Source organism: Plectropomus leopardus, chromosome 8, assembly GCF_026936395.1.
Source record: "Plectropomus leopardus strain MGB_pleo_1.0 chromosome 8, ASM2693639v1, whole genome shotgun sequence".
In the NCBI taxonomy this organism is placed as follows: Eukaryota; Metazoa; Chordata; class Actinopteri; order Perciformes; family Serranidae; genus Plectropomus; species Plectropomus leopardus.
The window spans coordinates 25,386,864-25,411,425 of NC_142183.1; the positions used below are offsets into that span (position 1 = coordinate 25,386,864).

The 24,562-nt window shown below is 39.6% G+C and overlaps 1 protein-coding gene across 1 annotated transcript; it reads left to right on the top strand.

The window, feature by feature from the left end:
- The first annotated feature begins 678 nt into the window (after window positions 1-678).
- On the top strand, window positions 679-24,023 carry tspan17 (tetraspanin 17). Its single transcript, XM_042492934.2, has 8 exons — window positions 679-1,271; window positions 11,818-11,868; window positions 13,656-13,802; window positions 15,870-16,040; window positions 16,567-16,692; window positions 17,387-17,434; window positions 19,102-19,218; window positions 19,427-24,023. Exons 1-8 carry the CDS (start codon window positions 1,185-1,187, stop codon window positions 19,490-19,492), a joined length of 813 nt encoding a protein of 270 aa, XP_042348868.1. The 5' UTR covers window positions 679-1,184; the 3' UTR covers window positions 19,493-24,023.
- Window positions 24,024-24,562: the final 539 nt, after the last annotated feature.

The window sequence follows — 24,562 nt, forward strand, 5'->3', positions numbered from 1 at the left end:
GCCAAGTAAAGTAATCAAGAAACACTGGACCTTCAAACATGTCTCTGATGACATGTTCTGGTAAAATGGGACAGCTTTTATGATAAAATAGGACAATCGTGTTTGTTTGTTTTTTAAACAATCACACCAATTAGCTGCTCAGTAATGCATGTATTAATGATAATAATAATAATAATAATAATTTTAATAATATATAATAAATAATAATAATTTATAATAATAATAAATAATATTTTTTTAAGAATACATTAAAAAAGATCATCCCACTTTTCTGCCATGCTTTACCTGTTCTTTTGCCTTGGTGCCATATTGTCTGCAGTGGACATGCATGTCTAACAATTATGGCTAATTCTGGAGTAATGTGGCTGACATGGTCTCACAGCTTCATATGTAATGTATAATAGTTTCTGCCCATAGTTGTTATCTCAAACCATTAAAAATGATTATGTAATGTAAAGGACAATTGTGACAACAATACAATGACAATTTGGTGACTGGCTGCTAATATTCAGAGAGCCCAAGATTGAAAACCTTATTTGTCCTATTTTACCTGATGTCCCACATTACCTGACTTCACCCTACGGATGATACAGCATAGCTACTGTGGCTCGTCCTGCTTTTGCTTTCCACCCGGTGAAAAGTGAAACTCGTCGTTAAGACACAAGAGGCCGCTCGTGAGGTGAAAAGGGCGAAAGGCAGCGCAGTGGTTTCCTCGTTTGACAGCAGGGGCTTGTTTTACAGCACAAAACAACAAGGATGAAGATTTCAAGGGACGATGCGGCAAATGAGATAATCGAGGAAACGTTAAGCTGAAAGGCCGTCAGCTTTATTTCCTTCTCGCGGTTTGCGCTGCCATATTACCGCCAGACAACTTGAATATCGACTGAACTGCGGATGAATGTCTCTGCCTTAGAGTCCCTGCATTTGTTGTTGTTAGCCGCTAATGCTAACTATAGAAGTTGCGAGCTAGCTGGCCTAGCGAGCTAATGGTTAAAGCGAGAAAAAGATAATTAGCCGTATATCTTTGATTTACTTAATGCTGTCCCGGTGAGTAGACTTGGCTTTGTGTAGCTGATGGAGCCAGCTAACCTCGGCTTCAGTAGTTCAACAACTGCAGCTTTGGCTAAGCTTTTAAAGTAGTTTCCCAGTTAGCTCGCCAGTTAGCCACCACTATCCTTGGAAGAATGAGTAGAAAACACCATCATTTTAAAGGAGCCGAAGTCAGCTGCTGTGTAAAATACTTCTTATTTGGATTCAACATTTTATTCTGGGTAAGTAAATACTGTTTACCAGTCGGCATCACAAGAAAAATAATGCCTAACTTAAAGTCTCATTAAATATTCTGCAAAAGTTAGCTTTATGTTAGCACCGTTAGCGAGTCTGAACTTAGATGATCCCCGGGGTCTAGTAACATGATACGTTTAAGTTACGAGAAAAGTATTAAATTATTTATCTCCTGCCATGTGTTGTCGTTTTGGTTTTGTTGTTGTTATTTAAGCTTGATAACTTGCATATCAATTGGCTTGTTTACTTGATTGTCTTACAGGAAGTCAGTAATTGTTTTTGCGAAGGACAGTAGTTCAGTTTGTTATGAAAAACGCTCTTGGCATGACTTTGATTAGCAGACCACTTATTCTCCAGTTTTCTTTTTATGAACCTGTGGGCAGATGTAACTTTTTCTTCGATGCCACTCATGACAAAATCAGTGGTGGATGAAGTACCTGAAAGCCATACTTTAGTAAAAGTACAATTATTTTAACAGAAAATGACTTTGGTAGAAGTTAAAGTCACCTATTAGAATATTACTTGAGTAAAAGTCTTAAGTATCTGATCTGATATTTACTGTGCTTATCAAAAATAATTTTATGATAATAAATGTATTTGTAAGTAAAAGTATAAGTAAATGCGCTTTACTTTGGTTCTTGTTGACAGACAAGTATTAAGTGTGATTAATTAGAGTGAGTTAAATTTTACCTTGACATGTTTCAACTGCTATCCTGCAGTCTTCCTCTGAGGAATTTAACAAGCTTTAATACTTGTCTTTCAACAAGAAACAAAGTAAAGACTAGATTCAGTGAAGACATAATGCATTTGTTTGGACTTTAAGTAAATGCTTTTAATTAAAAAGCCTTTCTTTGACACTACATTAAAATGGAGCATACATTACACTTGAAGAAAAGCAAGTTTTACAACTTAAAGGATTTAAAGAACAAAATCCAATTTTGCTTTTCCTTCCTGTCCTTCATTTGTCTGTCCACCCCCTCCCTCCTTCCCTATTTTGTAGTAGTATAAGTAACTAAAATGCTAAGGGAAGTTGTATTGGAGTAAAAGTATTTATTTCATTAAGATAATTTGGAGGAGTAAAACTGAAAGTTGACACAAATAGAAGAACTCAAGTAAAGTACAGATGCTAAAAAAACAAACCTGAGTACTGCAACAAAATATTATTACTTTGTTACCTTGCACCACTGCTGAAAACATTATTTTGGTTAATAGTGGAGAGTAAATATGATGATTTGATTGTAGCTGAAGTAGATTTAGCAATGACAAAAGCTGGGCAGATGTTAGTTTCTCTCTGTGCTCTAACTTGGCAGTAAGGATTGGTACCATTGTGTTTCAGTTGAGAAATGACATCTCATCTGTATTGTTAGACCAGTGGCAAGTGATCCCACATCTCCCTTACAAAGCCCCCCTCCATATTTATCCCTCCTCAGTCTGAAAAGTTTCTCTGTTCAGTCTCCTTCACCCCTCCCTCCTTGCCCGGCTGCATTGCGTCTGGTGTATTATAATGTCTGTGGATGAAGGAATGGCGTGTCTGTGAGCCCCAGAGGGTCTTCCCACACACTGTTGGAAGGAAAACGCCACACGGACCTGAATACCACCCAGCCCTCCTCTTTTCAAGCACCCCCTTTTCACTCCCTCCACCACTATAGTGCTTGGGCTCTGTGGGACAGCATTGTTTCTCTCACTCACACACCCACAAACGCACAAAGAAGGATGGCGATAACAAAGGCTTTGGGGAGAGGACCGGGTATGATTCTGTGTTTTCTCCCCTCGTATGTTTGTTCTGACAGACACGTCAGGCACATGGGATCCACATGCAACTGGATCTCTTCCTGGTCCTCCTTCATTCGTCACCACCTCTTCATTCCTCAACATCCCTGTTCAAAATGTAGGAGCACTATAATATCCATATTTTTTGGGGTGACTGGGGTGATATGATACAAACTGCCAAACTTGTCACAGAGTTCTCATAGCGAACAATGCACAAATTCATTTTACAACTGGCCTCACAAATGAAAATGTGCTCTGTAATTCAATTGGACTGAGCAATCAACCAGGAAATATTGAGTCATAGGGCTGTAGTGTTGTGTCTGACTCATATTGTGTTCTTTCAGACTGTTTTGACACTCAGGCCAAACTAACAGTCCTGTGTCTGCTCTCTGTGAAACTGTAGAACAAGTTCCAGCTCGCTGGCTGTTTCCTTTAATAATCGCTTGAAGATGTTCTCCTCTTGTCTCTGTGCTGCGAAACAGGATTTGACAGACAAGCTAGTGCATTGCCGAAATAGAGAGAGATGGGGTTTATTCTCCACAAATCAACCCATTTGTCTTTCCCATAGTGATCTTGTCAGGCTTGAGAACGCTGCCTAAATTGAGACAGAATGCTTGTAAGACCCTAAATTTTCTGAACAAAATAGAGCAGTAAAACCCAGTGCCTCCTCTTCTGTTTGGATTCCTCCAGTGCCTGTGCTTGCAGCTGTTGACAGCCACACATTCTCACCCAAGAACAACATACCTTCTCTCGTCCTCACAATAGACAAATTCCTCACATCCACTTAATTAATCATATTTTCTGCCTGAGCTGCTGAAATGTTTGGAAGCTCTGCATGCTGTAATTAAGAGCTTGTAACCAAATGTCTGATTTGGTTGGATGCAGGCTGTGTGTGTGTTATTAGCCAGCTCCAGCTATAAGTGCCCAAAATGCACCTTGAGTTATCACATCGCACGTGGTCAGCTGTAAAGAGGTGTGAATTAAGCCATTTGAGGACACCCCACTTAAACATATAGAGGTAGACAGGGATTCATGTTTCCAAGTGCTGTGTACACAGGATGCGTCTCTGATTGCATTGGAAGAAAGCATTGTAAACTTTTGCATAGCATATAGTAGAGCTGAAATAATTAATTAACTAATCGATAAGTGTGGTTGACGGATAGATTAAGTCTTTTTCTTAATGCAAAAATGTCAAAAGTGCACTAACTTATTTGCAGTGGGTGGAAAGACTAATGTGGTCTGTGAACCATGTAATTAAAATACACTTGTTGGTCATTTTTTTTCCATATTTGGCATGGATTTAAATATAATTTTTTGCAATCCCAGCTGCACTTGTGCATCTGATAACTTTAGATATAGCCTTTACCCTTATTGTGCTCTATTTAAGGAAGTAAAATAGGGTGAAGTCAGGTGAATTAATTAATCGATTAGTGTGTTTAACAAATAGATTGTTTAAGTCGTTTTTCATGCAAAAATGCCTAACATGCTGATTCTAGTATTTCAAATCAGAGTATCTGATGCTTTTCTCTAAGCTCATTTAAACAGGGCCACTAATAAGCCCCTTATATCACTGCCTTATATACAATGTCTTTGCATTTTTACACAAAACCATACCACGGTGGCATCATGTCACTCCACTGTGTGCTTTTAGACAGCATTCCAGCATTGTGTAAACAAAAGAGGTGTGACGGGCCTGATGTTTAATACAGCAGCATCTGCGTTTAGTGTGACATATAACATACGCCTCAGCAGTGATCTTGAACAATAAGAATGGCATAACATGGCAATAATAATCATTTACCATGCCTGTTATGTGGAGGCTGATCTGTGCTCAGTTAGTAAAGAGCTCCAAGATCTTATTGTTTTCTCAATTCGCGTTCATTTATGGCCGCTGTTCTTCTTTGAGTGAGTCGTTAACTGCTGCTAGCTGCTTTTTAAATCTCCAGCGGTTGGTTGCACACATAACACACTGTCAAAACATCTCACCCATCCTGCCCATGGTCCCGTCATGCCAGCTGTCCTGTTTATACAGACACTTCCTGTCATGCTGTATTAAAGGCGAGACAACTCTGTCTTGCCATTCTTCGATTATATCTTATATATATTCTATTGGCACGATATTCCCGCGTTGAACAGGCAGTGTAAAAGGGCTTTCTGTCTGCATTGGAAGAAATCATAGTAGACTTTTGTATGGGTGTGTATGGTAGAGCTGATATAATTAGTTATAATCAACTAGTGGGTTCAACAAATTAATGGTTTCAAGAAAAAACATTTCCCATGTGCTGGTTCCAGCTTCTCAAATGGGAGCATTGATGCTTTTTTTTGTCTTATGGGAGTAATTGTTAGTTACACCTCTAGTGTATAGCTTGCTAAACCTCCTGAGCACACTTGATATCTGTATCCAAAACAAGGCACCGAATACCAGCTATTTTCCTCTTTTCTAGTCTCATGTCTGAGCACAGATGTGTATGTTTTTCTGTTTATGAGTGTTCGCCCTTTCCCTCAGATAAAATCAAATATGAACAGGGAGGCAAAGTCCACTCACAGGGGGATTTTTCTTTTCTGATTCATTTTGATTTCTGCTCTGATACCCCAATGTCAAGTGCAGTCTCATTCTGGTCACAGTATCTGTGGATATCTGGATACAAGGTAATAGCTTTGAACATGGCCTAACTTTCTCTCCCTCTAAGCCTTAGCCTCGAGTATCCATAGTCTAGTCATAGTCTAGTCAGATACATTTTGGCCCTGAAACTTGTTTTAGTTACATGCTGTTTTAATAAATCAGCCAAATTGATACATTAATTTGCAGCATCAAGTGCTGAATGCAAGATATGTTGAATCTTCTCATTTTGTTCATCCTGTTGGCAGCGCTGCTGATATCATATCATCAAGAATGGTTGCGTTCACATGGCCTGCCACATTTGAGATTCAGCTTATTAAGGAGTCAACGACAGGGCAGTCACACTCGAGTAAATCTATACTCTGTGTATTTGTGTGTGTCCAGGCAGCGTGGAGCTTGGTTTGTCTGCTAGTTAGTTGAGGTTAATGGGATCAGCTAGCTTAGGGAGGCATCTTCTCAAGTGTTGATAATCTCTCTGTCCACATGGAGAGGAAGCCCTCGCTCTGGGACACACACATCCTGCAGCAGCACTTGACAGAGAAATAACCTGAACAGCCCGTTTTTGAATAACGAGGCAGATTCACGGACGCGGAGTTCCAGACTTTGTTTATTTGCTTAGTGATAAAAGCACATAGATGAGATAGAATAATAAAAATGTACAGAAGGAAGGGAAACAAATTACTCACCACAGTAGGTGAGATTTAAAGAAACAAATCCTGAGGGGTTTGTAAAGCATCTTGCATCTAAAATAAACAGAAGCAATGAAGTATAAACTAAGTAAGAACAAACAAAGACACAGCACTGTGCTTGGATTTATTGCTTAATTGCTGAGAGATACAAGAGATAAATGTGGATCTCATGTAAAATTAGCATCTTTCTTTTTTTTTTCTCCTCTTTTATCCACTGCTCAGTAAAAAGCGGTTATTACCTGGAGGACATTTTAGTCTCAGGGTAGCATTGACAGAGTAAAGCACAGGTAGTGTATTTCAATGCCACAGACTGACCTGAATGTGACTCTGACTGCTCACACTGTGGGAAAAGTTGGATAAAAGGAAATAACACAAGCACTGCACAAAGGAAGGTTCAGTTCAGTTTCAATGTACTCATTCAGTCAAATTCACTTCAATCCAAACCTTATTGTCCCATGGGGGAAGTTTAGTTTGCGGATATGGCTTTAAAAGGCACATAATACAGAATATACTTACATGTGTCAGGCTTATACAGTAACACACACTTCACAGCACAGCTTAGCGATACAACAGTAGTCTCTTTAGTAGTATGAAAAAAAAGAAAGACTTTTTGCTGAGATTAACTACATTTTAACCTTGACTTTAAGGTCAAGTTTTGATCAGCAGTCTTTCAGTTATTGTGTATTTTCTAAGTAATGGAACTATTCACTGACTGAGAAAGATTTAGACATAGTGAAAGACATCGTAAGCCAAAATGACAGGCTACCAGGCATGACACCTCCATCGCTGTCTCTCTCAATGCTGCCTTCAAGGTCGCCTCAAGCCCTAGCTGGGGGAAATGTGACTTGACGTGCATCGAGGTATTTTTGACCGGAAATAATCACAAAATTGGCCAAATAATAGAAGTATTTTTCTGGTGTCTGGCTGATGTTTTATTTTAGAAGCACCATAGTGAAAGGGGATATTTTTTCTCTGCTTTATTGGAGTTCACAATAGGGAATAAACAGGAGATGAGAAAAGAGAATGTGATGCATCCATACTGAATCACCAGGGCAATTTGTAATTGATGATCTGCAATTAGCCATGAACAGTTGTATATTTAATTTAGATGCATATAATTGATTGATAATAATTTGACAGAATACCATATGATAAACTGTATGACTCATCACATCACAGTATGGATTTTGTCTCCTGTATTTGGCATTTCTACAGCTCTGGTATCACCAGAAATGTATTCTTTCCCTCACATTATACAGATACGAAATCCAAGCTATTCCTAATAATCTCTGGCTTAATAAGACCATTTTAAATATTTCCCAAGGGTACAAAGGTAGATATTAACCATAGCCTAGTAAATACAAGCTTTCATGTGAGGCAGATATTTCACATCAAAGTTGCAACAACTCTTTCCGATTTCCTGAGAAGGGCTTAGTAGTAGAAATGAGACGGGGTGAACATGTGTCATGCGGGGCAGGAATTTACTAGAAAATGTCAGTTATGTTTTCTTTTCATGGTGCAATAAGAAAAAAATTATGCAACATCCTTTTGTAGGAGTCCCTCAGATCCTCATTTTATTACAGTTTATATAACTGTCATGTTGAGTCATTACTCGGCACCAAGTGTTCAAAATTCAAGTCACTTTGTTTCCAGTTGAGTACAACTTCCCATTAATAAACTTTTAAATCCAAGTGTCGCTCAAATGCAACTTCAATTTTGGGCTCTTTGTATTATTTGGAAATAATGTGGAGGATTAGTTTATCCTTCATGTGCTCATGGACACTCCTTAGTTGGCTGGTTCTTTTGAAAGTTCCCAGCCCTGGATTGGAATGAAGAAAGAGAAATTGCAGCCAGAAATGTTCTATAAAATATACACAGGTGTTGTGTTCGCCTTCCATGATTGACAGCACTTGATGCAATGGCATTCACACCTGAAATATAACTATTTTGTGTTCTTCCTTATACTGCCAGCTTAAATCTATTCAACTTCAGCTTGTTTTTTATTGTTTATACACTGCAGCAGGCTGTTCTTATTGACTGTTCTTAAACCTACAAAGAGTGTTGCTCTATAACTTGTATATAACTCAGATACTTATGAGTCTACAGGCTGTGATAATGTGACCTATTTGATGCAAGCTGTTTGCCACCATATGAAGGGAGCAAAGAGGGAAGTCCGCCAATGTAGTATCGAAAAGGACCAAAGGCTGTGTAGGGAGGAAGGTCGAGGTGGAGGACGGGTCAAACAAACACAGGACTTTTATCCGGGAGACCAGGGTCAACACTGGGTTACTTTAATTTACGTGCATCAATTCTTTTCCTAAGCCTAACCTAAGTATTAGGGGAACTTTTTCAAAAAATATTATATGAATTGTGTACTTTTTTTTTCCCTAAGACTTCATATGATTTGTCGTGCGAGGGTGTGTTGACAGCAGACAGGTATTACTATAGATTTTCATGCAGTAAATGTGCGTATTAGGTTTCCATTATATAGAGCCATCAAAGTTATTAAGTAAAATACCATTATCACAGTTTTGTGCTGGGAAATATTTTGTGTTCAAGGAAAGAGTGAATTGTCTCACTGAGACTGACTAAGTGGAGCTCCTGGAGAACTTGGTAGTGTGGTCAAAGAGCAGAGGCAAAAACATAGAAACAACGCAATATCTCAAAGATTAATATGCAGAACTTTTTTTCCTCTTTTTTTCCACTTAAAATCCAGATATTGGGTGGGGTCATTATAATGTTTGCCTACTCAAAGAGCCTACAATACCAATGGCTAAATCTGAGTCCCTGTCACTGCTAAATTAAAGTTTTGTATTTGCATTTTGATATAATATGGAATAAATTAACTGTTGGGCTAAAGTCTGTTTTAAGATAATCTTCATAGCGCAGTATGAATATGTATCACGTCTTATTTTCACAGTAAAGAATTCAGTAATATTGGCAACTTTTGAAGACCTTATTTGGTTTAAACATTATAATAGTTATTATAGTTATATAATATAGTATATATAATAGTTAGTTAAATCTTTAAGGAATAATTGTGATTAAGTATCACTACTGGTAATTATCCGCAATATTAACATTCTGTAACATTATACTTTAAATGGAGTTGCATAATAGTGGTTTCCCTCCTGTAAGTGAGAGTTGTTTTCTCAATCTGTCTGTGTTCTCTTTTCAATCTGCATGGATTATTTAGAGTCAGAGGGCAAATGGTTTAATACTCCCACGCTGTCGGTCTAATCTACCTGATCTCCACGTGCTTACCTTGACTCCTCCTGCATGTCTCTTTCCAGCTGAAGGCACCACACCCTTCTCTACAACCGCTTACATAACCACCAGGCCAACCCTGCAGCAGCCCTTCACAGTCACTGCGTGTTTTTTGGCATACCTTCACATTGTTGGTCTCGTTATGTGCGCTGACGGATTGCCATCAGTTTACCTGCTTCCCCTGATTAAATCAACTTCCCTAACAATATGATTTAATCCAATTTCAATGGCGCTATTATATTTCAGGCTCTGCCATTATGGTGTGCCACAGTTCAGTTCATTGCCATCTCAAATCTCTCAGGAATGACATTTTGTGGCAGCTAAGCAGTTGATTAGACAATAACATTACATGAGTAAAGCCACATTACTAAGAAATGGGTGATCGTTACTGAATGCCTTCTGATTAGTATTATCTTGAAACCTTACTATTAGTTTTAGCCTTTTTGACACAGAGAATTGCACTTTAGGGCCACTACACTCCCACACACACTATCACTCCCCTCTGGCAGGAGGCTTCGGTCCATCAAGACCAGAACCTCACGCCACAAGAACAGTTTCTTCCCGTCTGCCACCGGCCTCATAAACAAGGCCCAGGTCCCCCACTGACGCACTCTCCTCATAGACTGTACGTTACATTAACGTGTTCATTAATGCACATCACCGGCACTGCTGCTGGTCATGCGGCACATCCACACCATAAAATTGCACTCAAACCTGTATAAATGTGAACTACAATGTAAATATCAATATATATCTTGCACTCCAACCATTCTTGTATATAACTTTAATTCCATGGTTCTGTTTCTTGCACTGTTACACTGTTACTTGTGTTACTTGTTTTGTTTTGCACTGTAAGACTCATACTTTTTATATTTTATATTTTATATTTGTATCTTCTATCTTATCTGTTTTCTTTTTCTATATTTATGTTGCACCAACCCACCAGAACAAATTCCTCGTATTGTGTTAACTATACCTGGCAATAAATCTTTTTCTGATTCTGATTCTGATTCTACCAAGTCCCTTCTTCTGCCGCATTTCCATCTTTACACAGAATCTAACAACGGCGGCATCATGATCCTCCAGTGTGTGATTTTAGATGTCATGCTGGAATGGCAGACTTAAGAGATGTGATGTTTAACATAACAGCATTGGCAGCCCTGTCTAAACAATAACAATGGTATAACACGGCAATAACAATCATTTACTTTCGCTATGTATATATTATATGGCAGCCGATCTTATCCTCTGCTTGGACGGAAAGGACCTTTCAAATCTCATACTTTGAGTTATCTGCTAGTGGCTACTAGCTGGTTTTTAAATCTCCTGCAGTGGGTCGCCCACATAACAGAGGAACTAACGGGGGAGGATCGAGTACTGTGTGAAAGAGACAGCCAGCAGGACGGGATCATGAGCAGGGCGGGTGTGACGTTTTGACAGTAAAAACATCACATCTGCTTTGAACAGGGAGTGTAAAAGGGGCTTTTGTACATTTTGTTTCTTCACATTTGAGGTCCAATGTCACGGCCATCTCAAGCAGTTACCCATTTTGAAGGTATATTTTTTACCTCGATATCCATCCTTCAGTGGGATGGGAGGCTTATGCCGAAGGGATTTTACTTAACTCTCTGGATATCAGATCCTCTAGCCTCTTAAGCAGCCCAGTGCAATGACTCTAACCTGCAATGACCTGCAGATGTAATGATTTATTCTGTCCGCAGAGTGTTAAAAAATCATATCAGGAGTTGGTTTTGTTTAAAAGATCTAAAAGCCAATTATCTCAATGAGCTTATTTCTTTAAGTGATGGGGTTGTACATGAACCCACTATTATCTGCCTGTTATAGAGGAATACTGTTTTTTTTTTTCAACTGAGAGTTTTGTGTTTGGACTGTGCTCCTCCTGTGTATTGGATGTGGGTGAGGCTGTTGGAAAAAGGTGATGTCATGGATCACTATGGGTCTATCAGTTACAGTTGTTGGGTGGTTTGCATGTGTTGCCAGGGAGACACCACTGTAAATCAAATGTGAACAAACTACAACCATGCAGCCCTGATAAATACTTTTTTTGTTTTTTCTATCTTTAACATTGGTAGATGCTTATTAAGTCTCAAATATCTAACTTCTTCATTGTTTCACTGTTGCGCTCTGTCTGACAGTGAGGCCTCCTCTGTGTGCTTTGTTTTACAGTTACTAGGAGCTGCATTCTTGGGCATAGGCCTGTGGGCATGGGCGGAGAAGGTAAGTATAAACACATGCACGCAAACACGCACTTTGGAAGTAAAGCGTAATTGCCTCAACAGCATAGCTAAAATTCTTCTCCATATTCCGGCGGGAGTGAGCTGGAAGTACAATTTACAGGAGAGGGTTTAGATGAAAACAGAGCTTTTGAGAGAAGTGGCGTGGAAAATAAAGGCACTATCCCTGTAAAGCTTTGTAGCACTTAAACGCATGTTACCTGATAATGGTCCTGGTAAACAAGTCATAGTTGTCTTGGGAAATGATTTATGTTGCTGCAGCTTAAGTGTGATTTGTTACTGTTAAGGTTGAGCTAATATGTTTTTCCAATGGTTGCACGGAAGCCAGTGGTAGGCACAGGTACAAAATAAGGAAGCCAAAATTATAAACTCATTAGACTGATAGCCGCCTGGAATTAAATGATTTTTTAAAATGACCAAAAAGTAAATGCATCAAAGTTGTATGAAGACTGGTCACTGTTTCAAGTGCTGCCATTTACCTCTCATGTGCAGTGGATCATGGCCACATCCAAAACTTCTTCCAATTGAGTTAACAGTAAATTTGTTCATTAATTAGTGAGAAATTGAACCAGTGTGTTCGGTAAATGCTGCACCAGCGAGGAAGCATGTACTGATTAGTAACGTCTGGTCATGAACTCTGCGCAAATAGGCCTGCACCGGAGTACCTTGGTGGAATGGCGTGAATAATTTAAAGGGATTAGGCAGCATGATGAATAGCGGGTACTGCAAAGGCATAATGGTGAGTTTGGATCTCAGTGACTAAGATGATTAGTTTCTAGCCTGCTGCGTTCAGCCAGACTACACTGTTTCTGTGCCTCATGCTTAAATTCAAATGAGGGCACTTTGTTCTGCACGAGTGCCGTAAAAACACAAGAATGTAGTTATGCTTCTGTCCTATAGCTGTCCCTGAGCTCAGTGCAGTGGGAGCTTAACCTAAGCAGTATGAGATTTCAGTTTCTTGGGTTTTAACGGCAAGTGTTTGACATGTGTGCTATATGTCAGAAGCAAGCAGAGCTGAGAGCAGGTGCCCCCCTTTACAGACCTCGGTGGCGTCTCTTTCAAAATGGGTGAGAAATATAAAAAGAGGTGGTGAGAGATCCTACATGAACCAGAATACACATTATGGTTAAGCTTTTTTTATCACTATCTACAGCCTCCTTTTTATGCTGCTCTGTGATATTGACTCACATCACAATGAGCCCACTCTTTGGAGTCAAGGTGTCATTTCTGTTTGTCAGTGCGAGGTGAGATGCAGACCAGAGACTGACAGGAAAACATGTTGGATGCACTGTGGCCTCGGGGCTGTTAGGGCAGGATATGCAGAGAGGAAGGACAGATGTCTGTTTGTGAATGTTTGCTCTGATCTGGGCCTCTTCTGATAAAAGTTGCGTGTTTCAAAGGTAGGACAGAAAATCTGCTAGAGAGTGAAATTGGTTTGTAGATAAATTGATACAAAAAACCCTCTTGGGGTTTGTTATTTTGTTTAGAAAGCAACACACTCGCTAGATACTGTTCTTAGCGAATAACAATATTTCTGCTTTGCTTCTGCATCTCTGAACAGGGCAGCCCCAGCTGGCCTCTTGGCATTAGTTAAATTCTCACAATTTCTCTTTGATATCAGGATCTCTTTTCAAGGTTAACTGAGTGTTTTTGTGAAGAGAGGAATTTTGCAGGGATCTTTTAATAGACATAGTAAGGTTGGAATTTTTTTAGAAGTATTGTAGTCAGAATTTTAACCACTTTCTTTGGTCTTTTTTCCTTTACCCTCAGGGCGTGCTGTCCAATCTGTCATCCATCACAGACCTCGGGGGCTTCGACCCTGTGTGGCTCTTCATCGTTGTAGGAGGGGTCATGTTCATCCTGGGCTTTGCTGGCTGCATTGGAGCGCTTAGAGAGAACACCTCCCTGCTTAAATTTGTAAGCCACCTCCCAGCTTTCCGAGCACAGACACCATTTTAGCCACTTCACACGCCTTTAAATTCTGCACTTCACACCAGAGCTGAGGCTGTCACTGCAGCAGGTGTCACTTTGACTCACCCGAGCCAAATGTTATGGGTGGATGCGTGGCACAAATGTGTGTTATCTCATCACGAAACCATCTTCTATTTCATCAGAAACACTGATCCGTGCCTCATAAGCCACCGAAAGATTTTCTGTGTCAAATAATATTTCCTGCACCGGCACTTTTTGGTTTTGTCTTCTGATCTATAAAAAATGATGGGCCTCATTTATATGATCTACAGCTCATGGTCTAAAGCAGTGGTTCCCAACTGGTGGTTTGTGGTCCAAATATGGGTTGCAAGTCCATTTTGAACTTCAGGCTTTGTATTAATGTGCTATGCCTTTGCAGCGTTTTTGTGTCTCCAGTCTTGAAGCAACAATATACACAATATACAATATACACACTGAAGCAACAATATACACTGTGGGCTTAGGACACAGTGTGTCCTAAGCCCACATGTTGTTTACTCTTTGTGAAACAAAATTGAATATGTTGTAATTTATCTGCCGTGTGGACCTTGAACTAATGACTAGGGAGAAATCTGGACCCTGTGGCTGGACCAGTTGGGAACCACTTGTTTAAACTGCAGAGCGCAAGTGCATTTGGGGCAAGTCCAACACCACTTTGCTAAAGAAATGGTGCATAATCTGGGTGTAGGGTAAAGCACAGAGGGCAAAGGAGTTGTATCTAGTCCCTTAATATATCATAGGTGTGTTTTAGTTGTAACAATTCAACCAATCAAAGTGTCATCTCTCTTTCTCTTTAAAAGCCAGGTGGGCTTGCACTTCTACTATTCTACTATTCTCACTACTATTAAATAATAGATTTGGTATATTGGAAGAAAGAGCTGTTTTCTGCTGAGAGTTTTATAGTAGAAGCAGCAAAGTCACTGCAGCAAATATCGTGGGACGTTTAAGCACAAAAACTAAGAATTATAAAGTTGACAGAGGAAATAAGTAATCTTTTAGTTTCTGACATAATAAAGTCATGCTAATCCTTGTGCATAAATGCACACAATGTCTCTCCTAATGTGGAGTGAGACAGCAGCTCTGCAGCTCTGCTCTGCTCTGTTCACATTTCAGAGAATTTAATTAATATTTTCCTCATTAATGATGCATCATTTCACCCGCCCGCAGCCCATCCGTGCATTGTCTAACAAGCAGAGTGTGCATGTGTTTTGAAATCCCCTGTGTAGGTGCATCTTACTACTTGAGAAACATACCCTTTAAATAGCAAGAAAATACAGCGCCATTCTGACTTTAGACCAGGATTTTGTTGGTCAGTGGCACAAATATTTTACACTTTCTGCAGTGTGCCAACAATTAATTTGACCAAATCCTAATTAAAGAACAACATGCTCATGGGCACAAGTGCATTTTCTTCTTACACAACGTGGGTTCTAGCCATAAAAATGACAACTCCGTCAGTGTGTAACTAGGGATGGTAGTGTTGGATGTAAGATAGGAATTTATTCCAGATCCCAAAGCCATGACACAACCATTTTGGGAGGTTTGCTTGGGTTCAGTTGTATTGATATTCACATGTGACTGACGCAGACAAACCTGCCTTGTTGCTGGCTGCGATTCTAAGTAGCTATTAACTCCAGCCGATGTCCATTAGCAGCAGTAAGTCAGGCGTCAGAGCGAGGAGCTAATGTGGCTTTTGTGCATTTATCATTAGCCCCGTCTCCTCCTACATTTACTGTAAAGGGATGATATAACGGCACCTCTGGGACTGCGGTTTTTGCTGCCACACTCACTCAGCAAATCAGGACAGGTCCTACAACCAGACCTGTACAGGGACATTACATCTGAGTGGTTGTCTATTCAATTCTTTTACAGTACATGTTAGAAATAATATTATTAGTCTTTTGATCCTTTAGAAAACAGGATTCTCTTTGGCTCAGATTCACTGATTGAAGTGACAGACTTATTGTTTTCTGCTTGTGTGTTTCATGCTTGTGTGCATCATGTGCTTTCCAGTTTTCTGTGTTCCTGGGTTTGATCTTCTTCTTGGAGCTGACTGCGGGGATCCTCGCCTTCGTCTTTAAGGACTGGATCAAAGACCAGCTCAACTTTTTCATCAACAATAATGTCAAGGCCTACCGTGATGACATCGACTTGCAGAATCTCATTGACTTTGCCCAGGAATATGTGAGTCGACACCTACTGACTAACACTTTAGTACCATTTCCAGTAAACACTCAAACTTCCTTTTAACAGCTCATGTTTCTTGAGACTGAAATCGGTCTCCCTTGTCTAGAAATGTTGTTGCTTATATGATGGTTCGAAACTGATATTGAATCAGCTCAGTCCTAGAGCTCAGGCATAGAGAAGACTGAGTCAGCCAATGCAGTTGTGGCATAAATCTCTTGATTAATGTGATTGTATTTCCCCTCAAATGATTATCCAATTGTATGAATGAGATGGTTTAGATAATTGGCTCCCATGTGTAAACTCTGGGCTCTGTCATGACGTACTGTAAAGGCGATTAGATCCGCTGTCGTCTCGCCACTCGTGTCTCAATATCTGTAGTCACTACCTGCCACAGTAAGCTGGCTACTCACCCAGGCTGACCTGAGCCAGGCTCTGAAGAGCCATTTCAAGACCAGATCAGAGAAATAAATCTGTTAACTGGAGCTGGCTGCATAATCTCTGCTTGTTGTTGTTGGTGTGTCAGTGGTCATGCTGTGGAGCTCATGGGCCAGACGACTGGAACCTGAACATCTACTTCAACTGCACTGAGCTGAACCCCAGTAGGGAGCGCTGTGGAGTCCCCTTCTCCTGCTGTGTCAAAGACCCTGCAGTGAGTCATTTAGCCACAATGATTATTGATTATGTGTTCAGAATTGCATTTCATTATTTTAATTTATAATCTAGCGCTGTAACAATTAAAGAAATTGTCTGCCACTATCACAATATTCAAATAACTGAACTTTTGAAATATATGAAAGTATACTAATTAGAGATGTAACAATGTATCAGTTCCCCTGATATCATGATAAAAAAGTGTCTCTATGCCATTGTGGAACTGTGACTAAATCTACCATAACAGAGTCTGGATGGGTCGATGACAAAACAGCCTATACATTATTAATAGCATTACAAGGACTTTAAGGTCTTGATTTAAAAAAGGAAAAGATAATTAGCGTTTTTCAGTATTTAATGGCATTTCATAAACAATTTGACTTAAAAAAAAAAAAAGATCTGTAAATGTACCATTAATGAAAGTAGTAGTAGCTACCAGAACGCAATAGAAATGGATAAGACAGCGTAACAAAGACTGTTTTGGCTTTTTCAGACAAATGATTATGACTCCCAAGATCTAGACATTCTTATCAGAGCTATTGTTCTGGAGCCATTAGTTGGCCTTGGAGTTAATTTCCAGAGCTGTCAATTCTTCATTTATTTCTTGTCACTCAGACTTAAAGCCAATTATTCAACATCTCAAACACAGTGACAAGTAGCTGAAATGGTGATTTCACATTTTTGTGTTACAGGAGGATGTCATCAACACACAGTGCGGTTATGACGTTCGGCTTCAAGGGGTTTGTATCTCCATACGTGTCTCTACCACTCTCGCCATACTAAATCCTGTGTTTGTTTTACTTCGCTCTCCACATAATCTCTTGCCATGACCTCGTTCTTGGAAAACGTATATTGTGATTTGTGTTATTATTCAAATCTATATAATTTAAAAAGTCTAATAAAATTATAGCAGTAAAACAGAACCAGTTCTCATTCACATTGCAGTCAGTGGCAGCAGTGGAGCATGATTGGCAGACATGTGCCAGCCTTTCTGGTTAAAATGACGTTGAAGCTGCTGGGTGGAGTTGATGGACAAGCTGCAAACCTGTTTGATTGAAATGATTCGAGCAGTTTGGGAGGGTGGAATGGCAATCGGGTTCATTTGTATTGGGCTTGATTGCTTGTCTAAACCCCCCAGTAAAAATGGATGAATGGTTTAAATGAAACAACATTAAACTGAACCAATCACATTAAGGTTTTATAGTGTATTTTATTTAACGTTCTTGATGAGAAAGTCTCCCTTTTTAAACACTAAAAAACTGTGTACATAGAAACAGTTGGCCTACACAGCAGACACAGATTGTATAGGGTTAAGTCGCGTAGAGGCTCCTCTTTCGTGCTTCTTGCCTTAATAACAGATTGTTCTTCTAACAGGGATAATTAGGCTCCAGTTATAGCCCAGAGAGCAGCCTTACTACGCTCTGTAATTGACGACTCAGTGGGTTATGCCAGTCCGTTCCCTTTTCCTCTGCGTGTGGGTGTGGTGGTTACAACTCACTGCACTGCAGTCAGAAAGATTGCTGTTGCTAGGCGCACTGCAATACAGTGAACCACCTGCCACTGAGTTGGTATGAATTAATTTTCTCTGTGTGCTCTTCTGCTAACGCCCTGGCCATTGACATTGTACTGAAACTATCAGTGATGTGCAGTAAGTTCCTGTGCAGCTTGTTTTTGGAGTACAGGCTGGGAAAGAGGAAGAGCAAGAGACACAGGGAGGACAGCGGCACAGAAAAGGCAGAGAGGGCTGAAATAGCTTCAGAGGAAGTTCACAGCAAGAACAACATAGTGTTTCCTGCTTTTTTATTGGCCGCCGAGGGGCTCTCTTTACCTCCCATTGGTTGAGAGCTAGCTTTCAGGTTTTGCAAGAGAACAAAGGGTTCGCCTGGTTGACTTGTCATGAAGAGCAACAAAGGGAGCATTGTATGAGCTCCTGTTCACACCCATTCTTACTCCCCCCATTTTAGTGTCTTTGCAGCTCTAAATTACACCTTTTTATGGCCATTTCTGAATAGAGCATGTTCATCATCGTGTGAATCTGACAGCACAAACAGCCATCTGTCCGGTGACAGGAAACAGCCTCTGCCTGTTTGTTCAGGGTCCTCCGAGAAACTGAATACACTGCTTTAATATTCTCAATGATGTCCAGACACTGACACGCTGTAATCTAAGAATGACTCAGCTATCAGTCTCCCCCTGTGCCCTCCTCAGCGGCACAGGAGTCAGTGGGCAAAATGTTATCTGTGTTATTTGTTTTGTTCAACATTAGTCATAGGTCAGAGCTCAGATGTTTGTTTAAATAATACAAAAGGGCCAATGTCTTTCCTAAGAGCAGATCATTTTAATGTGATTTTAAAAAAACATTTATACACTCTTAAGTTACATTTAATCTGTTTTTGTCTTTTAAAAGGAGCTGGACCGGCAGAAATACATCTACACAAAGGGCTGTGTGGGACAGTTTGAGAAGTGGCTTCAGGACAACCTGATTATTGTAGCTGGAATCTTTGTTGGTATTGCACTTTTACAGGTAAGAAGTCCTTGTTTTAAATAATGCGTTTACCTAAAACTAACAATGTGCCTGAGTTCATATCATTACTGCCATCTAGTGGTGGCAGCCGGTATCATCAAGCAAACCCTTGCAATATAGCAATCTGCTTTTTTTTCTTTTTTTTTTTTGCTGTAACAAGTTGTATTCTGATCACTTGACCTAATGTCCTGTGTGGTCTCCTCTCCAGATCTTTGGTATCTGCCTTGCTCAGAACCTGGTAAGTGATGTCAAAGCTGTCAAAGCCAACTGGTGACAGGAGAGGTGAAGTGAGGGAGCCCAACCCCGCCCCTCAGGCCCAGCCGGGTCAGCGCAGCACACAAAGAGTCCTGTCCAGCTGAGGACGGAAAGCCGAGAACCCTCCACTCTACTTTGCCACTGAGCTAAGCAGCACTCTCACACTCGCATACGTGCAGACACAAAGAGTTTACTTCCCTGTTTGTAAGTGACACTTGAATGGGGAGATGAATATCCCACACAAACCAAACAGTTAAAACTTCGTTTACCACTCATCTGGGATTTTAACAGAAAATATATTGAGGATTGTCCTGCCTAATTAGTAGTTAGATTTTTTTTCTTCCTATGTATCTTCTGATTTCTTTGGACACGTGTATTTATGGGGCGCAGTTGCACAAGGACTCCTGTCAGCAGGGAGATTGGAAGCCATGGATGATACAAAAAAGTGAGGGGTTGAACATCTTCTTCAAAGCAGCCTGTTTTTAACATGCTTATCCCCACTTCCAGCCATAGGGAAGCGTGGGTGGCTGGCCGGGCCGGCCAACAAACACATGGATTCCCTCTGCGTGTCATTTTCTTTCTCCATCGTGACCTTTTATGACCACTGAAATGACTCTGAACACTGGCTGGTCAAGTCTGCAACTTCAAATCAGTTCAGGAGAAGTTCAAATGTAAAAGAAAAAAAAGTGCCATTAATTTCCGGTGATGTTTTTGTCTCCTTCCTGTTCTTTACATGGAATTTCTGCACCCCGCCCCACGATACCTCAGGGCCTGGCCGAAAATATACGACTTCTGCCACCGGTTAAAGCATATCTATTTTTTTCCATCCATGTCTGTTAAATATAAATCGACTAACTTAATGCAGAGAACACTGACAGTTCCTCGAAAGTCGCCCTGTTAGCCCTGCAGTGATTGTATTATCTGTAGATTTACTGAAGGATGTTGTATTGTATTATATAGAATGGCCCGGTGTGGTTAGAATCGTAGGTCTATGCTTTACAGGGAAAAAGGGGGTTTGTGGTAGTTGAGATTGTTGTTTATCTCGGAGCATCCCTCAGGCACATGGGATTGCTGGTTTGGGGCCTTTTTTACTTGACTTATGTTACCACATCTGTCTTATATTTTGACCTCTGCATATTGAAATATTTGTCTGTTTAAAGATTCATCTTTTATTTTCTATCCTTTCATAGATTTCTATTCTGGGTTCATTGTTTGACTTCACCAGGCACCTGTTTTTACCTCCGACCCATCAGTCAGCTGCGAAATAGCCTCCTTATTGTTGATGTTGTTAGCAGTCCTAATGGAGACCAAATGATATCAGCTGGCCACAAGCTAACTGCCAAGGTTTTGTCTGGCTACAATTGTGATTTTATTAGGAATGGAAGGAATATCAAATAGCATTTCTAGATAGCCAAAATGTGAATTTATTGTCCCTTTTTATGTGGGAAGTGCCAGTTGTAATGAGAAGTCAAACAAAAATAATTAAAAAAAATGTTACAGTATCGCTTTTATCTTTTAATTCAGTGTTGTGTCTTTTGTTTGGACTGGTTTTTAAATAGAGTAGTAAAAACACGCTGTTACATTTTTGATATTAGCAACAGCCTCAATATAACATGAATGCTGCTTTAACTAGATTTATTGATATATAGTACAATAACCAAGCTAACAGCAAGTCTCACATGATGGCATTTGATCTATTTGCCCTTTTGTTATTGTTTCCAGGCATCTGATTTTTTTTTCCCTTTCTCAAGTTTACACTTTGTATTCATGTTGCTCATTATAAAAAAAGAGACCCTTGGATCACATTATAAAACCGCCCTCACAGTGTTTCATCTTCGTCCATGATCCATGCAGAATGTAGTTTCTGATATGACTGTGTTCACTCGATACTTTTCTGTCTGCATTTAACCACTACAGTTGTTTCTGGTTGTAGCAGTATCGTTCAGATACACCGCACAGGCATGAATTTGGGTGGGGTTTACTTGGACCACACACAGCCTCATATACACCCGTTTTGAATTGCAATGAACCTAAGTTGAAAGATGAGTAGCATTAATATTCTGTGAACAGTACACCAAACCTTTTCCTGCTCCACCGAGTCTGAAGTAGAATATATTTATATATAAATAAATATATATGAACAGCACCTTATGATCGTGTGCTGTGCTCTTACATGTCGCATGTCGCTTTCACCCACACGCTCCCTCTTCAGAACCCTACCTGATCTGACTGCACCTGTTTCAGAGCCTGTCATTTTGATGTATTTTTACACGCAGCGCTCCTTTTGAGAAAAAAAAAAAAAAAAAACGCAACACAAGACAAAATAACAGTCATTTGGATTGCGGTATCATGAATGCAGGAGCGGATCACAATGCGTACTGGAGTGGCTGAAGTGAGTCTTAATGACTTCCTTCAGTAGAAATGGATGAGTTTCCATAGGAGATGCTCACTCATTCCAGCGCTTTAGGTGTAATCAGTTGAGTAAGAGCCTCAAGCAATCTGAGCGAACAGAGTTTTTTTTATTTTTTCTCCTTCAGTTCAAATGTAGAAACATTTACATGATAAAACACAACTTGCAGCTCTTGTAAATTCTCACCCAAAGTTGCCATGCTTGCCTGATGTGACATGATTTCTCTCTTTTCTTCTAAATATGTGTGTGGGCTTCTTTGATTTCACTAACTGTTGTGAATCAATCTTTCCCACCCGGGTTTAGAAGATCAGGATGAAACCAGTGTTTATTTTCCCTCACTACCTTTCTAGTTTAATCTTTTGAAAAGTGGGTTGAAGCAGATAATGTGTGATTAATTAGTTCAACAAATCTTTGAAGTGTTTTCTTTTTCCTTTTTTTTTTTTTTTTTTACTGAAATCACCCCTAATTAGAAGAGTTTGCTCAGGGTCTTAGACGCCCCTTCACCTCATATGAAAAAATCCCTTTTGCTAATGCATGTGAGATGATTCTGTGTTGTACATGATAAAATGGTGGGCTGCTGTCTTTTGAGTGATGCCGAGGATCTGGCTGAAGGCAGATGGAGGCCACGGGTGTCAGTTCTGCTGCAGTACAGAGCTGCAGCTCTTAAACAAAAAGCACTCCCTCTCTCTCTTTTTCTCTCTCTCTCTGTCTCTCTCTCTCTCCCTCTTTCTCTCTCTCTCTCTGCAACCACCATCGTGTCTGGATGGATATGCCAATAATCAGACAGTCACCTTGGTAATAAGGACAATAATGCCACAATAATCGGTTGTAGCAGAGTGGCTTTAATATGCAGACTCTACAAAGGTGACTTTCTGCAGTATGTTTGTTTTAACAGCTTTGGATAATTCTGGTTTTTGTATTCCTTTAATGTAGGGGAAAGGGGGGAGGGAGAAAACAATGCTAATTATGCTTTGTCCTTTATCATAATGGCCTTGCATTATGAAACACCCTCTTAATTTCTCTGCTTTCCCCGTGGGCAGTTAAATCATTCCTGAGGAGGAGCCTTATGCATACCATGAATGTACAAGTCTATATCAGCATGGACCTACCGCTCCACACTCAGTCAGAAATCCTTGTTACCCTTATGCATCGCAATGCACAAGACAAGTGAAGCTTGGGAATGTGAAATAAAGGCTTGTGTTATAGATGTTATTCTGTTTTTTTTTTTTAGATTTGTTTTAACAAGCGTGAAAGCATATGAGCATTCCATTTCTTCTGTTCCCGGGCGTGTGTGCAGACTTTATATGCAATCACAAAGAATTTAAATCATCAGAAACGAGCAGTTAAAACAATGTCTTGGTTCTCAGTCTCTCTCCAGTAGCTGTGAGCAATGTGGATGATTTCTGAATATCATTAAAACCATCACTTGTTTTTGTTTGAGGTTTTGATTGTTCTCTATTGATATAAAACTGATTTTGCTACATATGCATTTATGAATGATTTGACTGAACTAAAAAAAAAATCCTTTATGCATATAAATAGTGACTTTTGTTGTCACACTGATAATCTGTCCTTTTCAAACTTTGAAGTCCACTAATGTCTTGAGGTGTTATTTGTTAATATTTCTCAGAAAAGTGAGCAGTGCATCAGACAAGTCTTACCTCATCGTGTGCTAACGCCAATCCCATGAGAGCACAGAGAAGCATAAAGGACTTGTGTGTTAGAATATTATCAGCAATATCACAGTTTGACATTTTGATACCAGGTCATCAGGATGAAACACATGCGTGATTTGAACACAAAAGCATTTTAAGTTGAAGATAGGTTTTGAGGAATACAGATACGGTAGTTAGTGATCTTTTAGTCACACAGAAACCACTATGAATATATCTCTTTGTTCAGCCGGGCAGCAAGGACATTTTTCTCAGTTATACTTTCACTTTGTAAGTACAGTCTTCAGTTGTGTCCTGACAGCTGCAGAATACAACAAACATGTTATCTGTCCATTCTCAGTTTCGACCTGTCTTCTCAGATGGGTAGCCTTGTAAAGAAATGTATATGAAATCTGTGGGACATGGTCTGTTACACTGTATATTGTGTTGAAATATGCCTCTTTCATATATTAAAGGATTTATGATAACCGGGGTGTTTTCTTTTTATTATTGCAGCAAATTGTAGCTAGTGGTCTGAAAAAAGTGATTGATTTTAAAACTGTAGTAGTCTATCAATATTTAACTTTCTATTTGTAAGATCAATAATGCATCTTATTTTTATTTTAAAATATAGATAGCGTATCAATAGAATATTGCCACGCAAAAATGTTGCGATACTATGGTGTATTAATTTAATTTCCCCTCCCTTACTTTATTACCAGAGGTGTGGACTTGAGTCACAAATTTGATGACTGTACAAAATCAAAAAGACTTGCAACATGACTTGAAATTTAATGCCAGTGACTCGTGACTTCACTTGGACTTGGGCCTTTTAACTTGAAAATACTTGATACCTTTCCCGAAGCCCTAAGATAAAAAGTGTGCCACAAATTAATACATTTTTACATTGATTATAATATTTTTACGGGACTTTTACTTGTTATAAAATACTGTTGCATTTTTTGATTCTGACTTTTACTGAGTATATTAATACTTCTGTCACCACTGAAGTCTGGGGAAAGAGGTC

Bases quoted from the DNA above. Each gene is read 5' to 3' on its own strand.
- tspan17 (XM_042492934.2), top strand. From the start codon at position 1,185: ATGAGTAGAAAACACCATCATTTTAAAGGAGCCGAAGTCAGCTGCTGT. The intron at 13,803-15,869 runs GTAAGCCACCTC...TGTGCTTTCCAG, and splicing joins ACACCTCCCTGCTTAAATTT to TTTTCTGTGTTCCTGGGTTT. The intron at 17,435-19,101 runs GTTTGTATCTCC...GTCTTTTAAAAG, and splicing joins ATGACGTTCGGCTTCAAGGG to GAGCTGGACCGGCAGAAATA.